The 11,357-nt window shown below is 37.0% G+C and overlaps 1 protein-coding gene across 6 annotated transcripts in view; it reads left to right on the plus strand.

The window, feature by feature from the left end:
• Nucleotides 1-11,357, plus strand: part of LOC106881904 (voltage-gated inwardly rectifying potassium channel KCNH6) — a 258,767-nt gene that overhangs the window by 80,722 nt on the left and 166,688 nt on the right. For all 6 annotated transcript variants that reach the window (XR_016238608.1, XR_016238607.1, XM_089343317.1 and 3 more), the window contains exon 2: nucleotides 7,656-7,886. Coding sequence is in view for 4 of the 6 variants with exons in the window: in XM_089343317.1 (XP_089199443.1) it covers nucleotides 7,656-7,886 (231 nt within the window). In the remaining 2 variants the exon portion in view is untranslated. The remainder of the gene's footprint in view (nucleotides 1-7,655; nucleotides 7,887-11,357) is intronic.

The raw sequence follows: 11,357 nt of genomic DNA on the forward strand, positions 1-11,357 counted from the left end.
TTTCGCACTTAACACAGCAGTGCAATTTACATGATGCTCAACCGATTAACAGATTCTGTCATTCCGCATTTTTACTGCGGCACGAGTTATGACAACATTCGTTTGAACTGTGAGCATCCTGTAATTAACAGTGAATGTATTGCATTTAATTAATTTGTTAATCAATGTTAAATGTTGATTTAAACTTGATTATGTGTTTACTAGGAAAGAGAAGATCAATGAGAATTAACGAATTAATTAAACGACAAATGATAAGAAGCTGTTGCTGTATCAAAAAAAATAAATGAAATATATTCCAGTGAATTATCTTATAAAACACTTTTTTTTTGCGTACGTGTGTGTGTGTGTGTGTGTGTGTGTGTTGATATGAGTGTGTCCATTTGTGTGTGAGTGTATGTCATTGTATTTATGTATGTGCGTGTGTTTCACCATGCGTCTGTATTTGTGTTCATGTGTGTGTATATTTGTGTTCATGCATGTGTGTGTGTGTGTGTGTATATTTGTGTTCATGTGTGTGTATATTTGTGTTTATGCATGTGTCAATGTGTGTGTGTGTGTATTTGTTTTCGTGTGTGTGTGTATATTTGTGTTTATGTATGTGTGAATGTGTGTATGTATTTGTGTTTATGCATGTGTGTATGTGTGTGTGTGTATATATTTGTGTTTGTGTGTGTGTGTATTTGTGTTTATGTGTGAATGTGTATGTGTGTATATATTTGTGTTAATGCATGTGTGAATATGTGTGTATTTGTGTTTATGCATGTGTGAATGTGTATGTGTGTATATATTTGTGTTAATGCTTGTGTGAATATGTGTGTGTGTGTATATTTGTGTTCGTATGTGTGTGTGTACGTGTGTATTTGTATTTATGTATGTGTGCATCTGTGTTTAGGTGTCTATGTTTGTGCATGTGTGTGTATGCTTTGGTGCATACACTTCAGTGTGTGCAAGTCCGTGTGTGTGTTTTTTGTGTTTGAATGTGTGTGTTAATGTGTATGTTTTTACATGTGTGTGTGTGTTTGTGTGCATGTGCTTTTATGAATGTGTGTATTTGTGTGAGTGAGTGTATGTATGTTTGTGTGTGGTTTTATCTCTCTGTGAGTGTACTTAATGTGTATGCATGTGTGTATGCGTGTGTGTGTTTAGGTGTGTATGTGTGTGCTATTGTACCATTATATATTTGAGTTTCTATGGTAATAAATGTTTATGACGATAATGACAGTAATGACTATGATTATAACGAAGATGATGATGATGTTACTACTCCAGGTCAGAGTAGACCAGGGAACAATAACAGCTAAATGGTGGTTCCACATTCCTGAAGACCCTGCAAACCCTGAGCCAGGGTTTTCTGAGTAGATTTGGTAGATGGAAACTGAAAGAAGCCTGTCATGTATGTGTGTGGTGTTTTATGAATATACATATATGTCTGTATGCCATGTTGGTGATTGTGACTGTTCCACCACAACTGGTGTTGGTTTGTCTACATCCTTGTAACATTGTCACATGGCAAAAGAGACTGAAAGAATAAGTGCCGTAGAACTACAAACTGGGATCAATCTGTTTGACTAAACCACTGAGAGCCATGCTCCAGCTTGGCCACAGTCCACTGGCGGAAACAAGTCAAAAGATATTTAAGTGAATGAATGTTTCAGTTGATTCAATCAATGGAACAGCTTGCTTGTGAAATTAACATGCAAGTGGCCGAGTACTCCACAAACATGCATATCCTTAATGTAGTTCTCAGGAAGATTCAGTGTGACACAAAATGTGACGTGGCTGGTGCTTTTGAATTACTGGTACAACTCATTTTTGCTGGCCAAGTGGACTGGAACAACGTGAAATAAAGTGTCTTGCTCAAGGACACAATCTGCCACTGAGTATTGAACCCAATACCTGACAGTCATGAGCTGAATATCCCTAACCACTAAGCCACGAGCCTTCACAAGTCAAAAGATAAAAAGAAGATAATTTATACTTTTAATGTTATTTTGTTCTGTCTGTATAATTTTAGAAATAGCATTTCTTAAAATGTCACTCCGCAGTAAATATTTGCGATTTTAACATTTTGCATTAAAATATAATTGGTTTGCATAAAGAGACAAAAAGAAAGAAAGAAAAATTCTTTTTTTTAAATATTTTTTACTCTGTACCAAATATTAATTTTACGTTTTTTGCATCAATTCTTTTTATTCCAATTTATGTTAAATGTCAGTTTTTCTCAAGTGTCTGCCATAATATTATTTTATTTTACTTTAATTTATTTATTTTCTCTATGTGCATGTGTGCGCATAGTTTATTACGTGTGCATGTATGTGTATTTGTGTGTGAATGTGTTTGTATGTGAATGTGTTTGTGTGTGTGTTTATTTCTCAAGTAATCATATATTTAGATAACCATATATTATTATTATTGTTGTTGTTATTTTCTTTCTATAAAGTATATTTGCTTATTTTTCATTATTTTTATTTCATCTATTTATTTATTCTAAATTCTTTATTATATAGAAAAATTTTCCACAATTTCTCTTGTATTATTTATTGATCGTTAAATATCATTATTATTTCTAAATTTCAATACAATCTTTTGATTAAGCTACTGCGATTGTCTTCTTCAATAGCTCGTTATTCAATAAACTTGTTATTATATTGATTGTGGATTTTAATTGAATGCTGTAAGCAATATAAACTATTAAAGGAATTTCACTTAGAAATTATTTATTATTGAAGTAAACACATGTCTGAGAACTAAATACTATGATGGATCGCATTCTTGTTGTTGTTGGTGGTGTTGCTAAATTAAGAAAATTATTATTATTATTAATAGCAGTAAGAATGATGATGATAACAATTCTTTCTAATTTTGGCGCAAGGCCAACAAATTTTGAGTGGAGAGGGCAAGTGAGTTATATTGTCCCAAGTATTCAACTGGTACTCATTTTATCAACCCAGAAAGGATAAAAGACAAAGTGGACCATGGTGGAATTTTAACTCGGAGCATAGAGATGGATGAAATGCTGCTGAGCATTATGCCCACCGTGCTAATGATTCTGCCAGCTCACTGCCTTGTAGTTGTAATAATAATGATAATAATAATAATGGTTTCAAATTTTGCCACAAGGGCAGCAATTTTGGGGGAGAGGATGAATCAATTACATCGACCCCAGTGTTCAACTGGTACCTATTTTATCGGCCATGACAGGATGAAAGGTAAAGTCGACCGTGGTGGGATTTGAACTCAAAACGTAGCAATGGGCGAAATACTGCCAAGCATTTCGTCCAGCGTGCTAATGATTCTGCCAGCTTGCTGCCTTGTAGTTGTAGTAGTAATAATGGTAATAATAATAATAATAATAATAATAATAATAATAATAATGGTTTCAAATTTTGGCACAAGACCAGCTAGTTTGGATGGAGTTGGGTAAGTGAATTACATCAATCCCAGTACTCATTTGGTACTTAGTTTATTGACCTCAGTGGAATTTGAACTCAGAATGTGAAGATAGGCGTAGGAGTGGGTGTGTGGTAAGTAGCTTGCTTACCAACCACATGGTTCCGGGTTCAGTCCCACTGCGTGGCACCTTGGGCAAGTGTCTTCTACTATAGCCTCAGGCCGATGAAAACCTTGTGAGTGGATTTGGTAGATGGAAACTGAAAGAAGCCGATTGTATATATGTATATATATATATATACACATGTGTGTGTGTGTATATGTTTGCGTGTCTGTGTTTGTCCCCCCAACATCGCTTGACAACCGATGGTGGTGTGTTTACGTACCCCATAACTTAGTAGTTCGGCAAAAGATACCGGTAGAATAAGTACTAGGCTTACAAAGAATTAGTCCTGGGGTCGATTTGCTCGACTAAAGGCAGTGCTCCAGCATGGCCACAGTCAAATGACTGAAACAAGCAAAAGAGAGTAAAGAGTACAGACAAAATGCTTAGCAGCATTTTGCTTGGCTTGATAACAATTCTGCCAGCTCGCTGCCTTGTAGTAGTAGTAGTAGTAGTAGTAGTAGTAGTAGTAATAATAATAATCCTTTCTACTATAGGCACAAGGCCTGAAATTTTATGGGAGGGGGATAGTCGATTTCATCAACCCCAGTGAGTAACTGGTACTTATTTCATCGGCCCCGATAGGATGAAAGGCAAAGTCAACCTCAGCGGAATTTGAACTTGGAACGTAGCGATGGGTGAAACGCCACTAAGCATTTCGCCCCACATGCTAACGATTCTGCCAGCTCGCCACCTTAAATGATAGTGATAATAACAATAATAATTATTTCAAATTTTTGCCATTGAGGTTTATTACTTATAGATGCTATCTGCAATGCAAGCCAATAGTTAAGTTATCATTAACACAAATTAATATAGTGATCATTAAATACTTAATTAGAAATAACACGGTGACTTAAAAGACATCATTAACTCAATTATTGATATTATTTTAATTATTTCAATAAGTTCAACTGATACTTATTTTATCGACCCTGGAAGGATGAAAGGCAACGTCGACATTGGCAGAATTTGAACTCGGAACGTAGCAGCAGATGAAATACCGCTAAGCATTTTGCCTGGCATGCTAGCAATTCTGCCAGCTCACTGCCTTAAATAATAATAATAATAATAATAGTAATAGTAATAGTAATAATGATAATAATAGTAATAGTAATAGTAATAATAATAATAATAATAATTATTATTATTATTTTGGCACAATGGAAACAATTTTTGAGGGTAGGGAGTAAGATGATTATGTCAGCCCCAGTGCTCAATTTACATTTATCAACCTTGGTGGCATTTGAACTCCAAATGTAAGGAGCCAAAAGGAATGCCGTTAGGCATTTTGTCTGGCACACTAAGAATTCTTCCAGCTTGAAACCTTGAATCCTCCCTATTAAAGACACAAGGTCTGAAATTTTGTCGGAGAGGGTAAGTCAATTAGATCGACCCCAGTGATTGACTGATACTTAATTTATTGACCCCGAAAGGATGAAAGGCAAAGTCAACCTCGACAGAATTTGAATGTAGAATGTAAAAATGGATGAAATTCTGCCAAGTGTTTTGTTCGACGTGGTAACAATTTTACCTTTTTTCCTAGTATGATTGATAAAATAAATACCAGTTATTCACTGGGGTCAATGTAATCGACTAGCCTCCTCCCATCAAAATTTCAGGCCTTGTGCTTATTGTAGACAAGACTATTATTATTACTTTTACTTGCTTCAGTCATTCGACTGTGGCCATGCTGGGGCACCAACTTGAAGCATTTTTAGCCAAATAAATCAACCCCGAACCTTTTTTTTTTTTTTTTGATATCTGGTACTTATTCTATATATCTCTCTTGCCAAACTGATAAGTTACAGGGATGTAAACACACCAACACCAGTTGTCAAGTGGTAGTGGGACGCACACACACACACACACACACACACACACACATACACATGATGGGTTTCTTTCAGTTTCTGTCTCCCATATCCACTCACAAGACTTTGGCCAGCCTGAGGTTATAGTAGAAGACATTTGGTCAAAGTGCCACGCAGTGGGACTGAACCCGGAACCATGTGGTTTGGGAAGCAAGCTTCTTACTTACCACACAGCCATGCCTACACCTATTATGATGTGTGGGGATTACCAGAATTGTTAGAACATAAAGCAAAATGCCACATAGAACATGAAGTATGAGAAATTGTACTGAGTTCAAATTTCTTGTTATTGGAAAGGCATTTAAAATTATAAAAAAAAGTCATTGATGTTTATTACTTATAGATGCTATCTGCAATTCAAACCAATAGTTAAGTTATTATTAACACAAATTAATATAGTGATCATTAAATACTTAATTATATATAACACGGTGACTTAAAAGACATCATTAACTCAATTATTGATATTATTTTAATTATTTCAATAAAACGCTTTTATATACATGGAATTTAGTAATGAGCGTTTTAATTAATTTATGGTAGCGAATTGGTAGAGTTGTTAGAGCATATCTTGTGGTATTTGTTCCAATACTATTCATTTTGAGTTCAAATCCTGCCAAGGAAGGTTAATTTTGACTTTTATCCTTTTGGGGGTTGATAATATAAAATACCTACTCAAGGTGTTTGTTTGGAGGAATTGTTAGGACCTTGTGGTACTTGTTCCAGCTCTCTATGTCCAGAGTTCAAATCCTACCTATGTTAACTTTGCTTTTCATTTTTTTAGGGGTTGATATGATAAAATATCAGTCTATAGTAGGGGACCCACAGAGTTGTTAAAATATTGGACAAAAATACTTTGTGTTTGTTTTAGCCCTTAGTATTCTATTTCATTGTAGACTTAGTCCACCATGCAGTTTAGCCCTACCATCATTGCACCTTGGATGTCTTTAGTAGGTCCCCCCCCTCCATTGCTTGCATTATAGGGACTTGGTGTCTGGTCTCTTGGGCCCTAGAAACCATGATGATCTTCTTGAGGACATTTGATCTCAACCACTTAGACTACTGATCCCAACTATGCTCACCACACTGCATCACACAGGATAAAATTACTGGCAGAACTCAAAGCAATCTAGTGAAGCACCATGAAGAAGATGGTCTCAATGTGTCTGGTCAGGTAATGGGAATGGCTGAAAAACTTAAGACTCTACTTCCCAGGACTGCATATCATTAGGAAGAGCATCCAATTGTGGAAATCATGCTAAAGTATACATTGGAGTTTGGTGCAGTCCTGCGAATTGTCAGATCCAGTTGAACTGTCAAACCAGGGTCCATGTGGCCAATGAGGGTCCACATAAAAAATTTGTGGGGTCTTCACATCGAAGTAGTAAATTGGGAATCTACAATAGTAATTTAAGGTCCCCCCACCTCACGAAAAATTTGGTTTAGATGTATGTGGAAGGAAAGCCAGCCATAGACACCATGCCAAATCAGACTGGAATTTGGTGCAGCTTCCCATCTTGCCTACTTTGGTAAATCTGCCGAACCCATGCCAGCATGGACAGTGGATATTAAAAGATGATGATTGCAAGAAACAGCTCAGTTTCTTTCTTTTATGTTTTACAGAGTTCAACCTACACTAATGTGGGAAAAACAAAATAGGAATTTTGAAAGCAGTTTCTATAAAACTAGTTTTTAAACATTGAATGGCTATGAGGGGTCTACCAGAATAAAATAGCTCTCAAAGGGGCCTGTAGATAAGAAATGGTTGCGAATCCGTGCTTTAGAATTTGCTTCTTTTTCAGATATAACAAAATAGGAATTTTGAAAGAAGTTTCTATGAGACTAGTTTTTAAACATCGAATGGCTATGAGGGTGGGGGTCCACCAGAACAAAACAGTAATCAGAAGGGTCCATAGATAAAAAATGGTTGAGAACCCCTGATCTGACTCATGCCAGCATAGAAGACAGACATTAAACAATGATGATGATGATGATGATATTACTCTCTTACTCTTTTGCTTTTAGCTTACTCTTTACCTCTCCTACATTTCTCCCACACCATTTATTTCTGTCTGTTTAATTGCTCAATTTTCATTAAACAGAGAAGCTATATTCCCTGAAGAATCGCAGATTGTTAGTAAATTATTTCATCTATGTAATTGCATTTAAAAAAATTTTTTTACTTCTGTTTCATTTTCTTCAATCTTTTCTTTTTTGTCTTTTTTCAGACCGGAAATTCTTAATCGCAAATGCGCAGGTTGAGAATATACCCATTATATTTTGCAACGATGGATTTTGTGAGTTGACAGGATATTCGCGGGCGGAGGTCATGCAAAAATCTTGCCTGTGTGACTTCCTTCACGGCCCGCTAACAAATGCCTATGCTATTGTACAGATCAAGGAAGCTGTACAGGGATCTGAAGAAAAACAAGTGGAAATATTATATTACAAAAAGGATGGTAAGACATTTTTCTGTTTTTTAAGATACAAAAATATATTTATTTCTCAAGCGAGTGATAATGCTGAAAATAGCGTGATCGGGATAAATTATCCATATAATACAGAAAAATACGTTACTGGCCAGCCATGAGACTTGAACTCACATCTCTGTGATTACGCGTCAAGTGTTTTACCATTAAACTAAACTGCCCAGCAACGAATTCTTCTGCAATTTTAGAACTTATAAATTTAGCTTCATGAGACGCTAACATTAAATTCAACTTTACGATGAAAGTAAACAAACAAAGTTTGTTTTTTAGAAGCGTTGAGATGTATTGTAAGATACAGAAATAAATTTATTTCTCAAACGTGTGATAATGCTATAAATAGCATGATCAGGATAAATAATCCATATAATGCAGAAAAATACGTTACTGGCCAGCCATGAGACTCGTATTTTATTTTATAATTCAAAAAACAACTGGAAAGGGTCAAAAAATTTTAAGCCTTTTACTGCAGAAATCAGATATATTCACTCAAAATTTCATTACTCTTAACTGCAGAAAGCAGTTTTGTTCAGGAATGTCACATTTGAAAATTTTTTTGTTGAGATATGTCTAACTTATTGAGGCAACATGACTTGCAATTGTTATTTCCTATTTGCTTACCCCGAGAAAGTATGAAAAATGGTTAATATTCCCTTCAAACTTTGCTTTCGTTACATTTATTGAAACTCCAAAGAATCCCTCTCAACACATGGCTATGATGCCTCCCCTCACTACTCCTGCTCATATTCAGAGATGTACATATTGTCAGTCACTAAGGGACATGCTCGAGTGGTTAAGCTCAAGCAACTGACAAGCAAATCGGTGGTATTAAGCAGAATATTTGCTATAACGATATTTCTGCTTTAGCAACTCAGCACTGAATCTGTCTGAAATGTAATGGAAAATAGGTCAGTTTGGAAACATTGACGTCCAAGTGACAAAAGCAAAGTTTGAAGGGAATAGTAGTGATTTCCTTTGATTTCGAGATAGAAGCAAATTGGAAATAACACTTACTGACCAAAACAGAAAAAAAAAAATATAAGATTTTGTTCCACAGTGTTATTTGGTAGATATCTTACATTGTTATTGGAATAACCATGGAATTTAACTTGGCAGTTAAAGAGTTACACTTTTACTACAGAAATGAATTATATCCACTCAAAATTTCATTACCAGCCTGGATTTCCTTTGTGGTCTTGAAGTAATATGTTTAACCATTCCACTATCGTTTCATGAGTGAAGGCGCATGGCTCAGTGGTTAGAGCATCAAGCTTATGATCATGAGGTTGTGAGTTTGATTCCTGGACCAGGCTGTGTGTTGTTCTTGAGCAAGACGTTTTATTTCATGTTGATCCAGTTTACTCAGTTGAAATGAGTTGTGCGTCTCTGGTGCCAAGCTGTATCGGCCTTTGCCTTTCCCTTGGATAACATCAGTGGCATGGAGAGGAGAGGCTGGTATGCATGGGTGACTGCTGGTCTTCCATAAACAGCCTTGCCCGGACTTGTGCCTCAGAGGGTAACTTCTTAGGTGCAATCCTATGGTCATTCATGACCGAAGGAGGTCGTAATGATCCTTTCATGACATTCTGTAAATTTCTTCACCCAATACCCCTGAACTCTATCTGGGCCTACTGCTTTCCAGTTGCTTACCTTTCTACTTACTCATTGCTCATCCAACTTGCTTAACCCATTACCTCCCATAATTCTATTAACTGGAATTTTTTTCATGAAGCTTTGATTTCTAGTATAAAACAGCCTTAGAAACACGCTGGAATGATCAAAATAACATTTCAAAATGACATTTTAAATAGAAATGAGCGAGATATTGGGTGAAAAATTAGCAAATCTCATTTGAATATCGGAGAAATATACCTAGTAGATATAGCAAAACGGTTAGATATGTGTAAATATTGACAGATAATTACGAAATTTGTAATTTTTAAGTGATCTCATCTGAGATCACTGGTAGGTAATGGGTTAAAGTATTCTCGCCAAGAATCTATATTGTTTTTTTTTTCATGATGTGTAACCACTCTGCCTTAGTGTTCCGTGTTTCCTCTTTCCCCCTCGCCCCACAGTCTTTGACTTTTTTTTCTTTCCAACCCTTTGAAATCAATATCAGATCTTTGTTTCCAACATGTTATACCTGTGCTGATTCTGCAGTTCTTCTTTTCTCTTCCTCCTCCTCCTTCTCCTCCTTTGGTATTTGTCTTCATACCAAAGACTTAACGAGCAACAACCAGTAGCCTAGGGTGGACATTGTTGTGTAATGTTATTATTCAGCGCACCTTCCTGTCCTGTTGGCTTTTCATTCTCCAACTCAAGTAATAACAGAAGGTAGAGGGAAAGAAGTTTCCAGAATATAGATTACAATGACAACTGATGTAAAACATGAGCCTTATTATTTAATACTATTTTCTTGAGTTTGTATATGCTAGATTTTCCTAGAATTTTTCCAAGGAAACCACTGATTGTTTTCTTGGACCCTAAATAATCCAATCACAACTGGTATTGTTTCCATCTTCAGGTGCCACATCCTGCTTATTTCAATTTCAAGGTCTTTATACTTGAAAAGTTTATGGTATTCCTTGGCCAGTACAGTTTTGTCAGATGGTAGTGACATATCCATAAGTAGCCAGGTCTTGTCTATGGTGTCCTTAATAATAATATCTGATGTTCTTAGTAATAATAGTGGAGGTGTGTAGCTTAGTGGTTAGGGTGTCAGCATCACAATCATAAGATTGTGGTTTTGATTCCTGGACCGGGCGACGCATTGTGTTCTTGAGCAAAGCACTTCATTTCACGTTGCTCCAGTCCACTCAGCTGGAAAAAATGAGTAACGCTGCAACGGACTGGCGTCCCGTCCAGCTGGGAAACGCATACGCCATTGAAACCGGGAAACAGGGCCCATGAGCCTGGCTACTCCCTTTTTCTTCCTACTCCTCTTCCATCACTTCCATCACTTCCTCCCTCCTCCATCCTCCTCCTCCCGCCTCCTCCTCCCTCCTCCTCCTCCCTCCCTCCTCCTCCTCCCTCCCCCTCTCCCCCCCTCCCTCCCCCTCCTCCCCTTCTCTTTTCTTCTATGTCCCTTTCTCCTCCCTTGCTTCCTTCTCTTTCTCTTCTTTCTCCTCTTCTAACCAGCATCTTTTCTTCTCTTACCCTTCCTCCTATTCCTTCTATCTCCTCCATCACCTATCTCCCCACCTCTCCTCCCTTCGTCTCTCTCTCTCTCTCCTTTCCCTCCTCTTTCTCTCCCTTTCACCCTCCCTCTTCTCCCCTCCTTTTCCTCTCTCTCTCCTCTTCTCTGTAATCCTTTGTTGCCCTCCTCTATCTCCTGTCCCTCTCCCTTTTCTTTTCCTCTCCTCCCCTTTTCCCCTTCTCTTCCCCTCCCATCTCTCTCCTCCTTCCCTCCTCCCCTTCCTCTTTCCTCCACCTTTCTCCCTA

Source organism: Octopus bimaculoides, chromosome 27, assembly GCF_046866305.1.
Source record: "Octopus bimaculoides isolate indiv1 chromosome 27, ASM4686630v1, whole genome shotgun sequence".
In the NCBI taxonomy this organism is placed as follows: domain Eukaryota; kingdom Metazoa; phylum Mollusca; class Cephalopoda; order Octopoda; family Octopodidae; genus Octopus; species Octopus bimaculoides.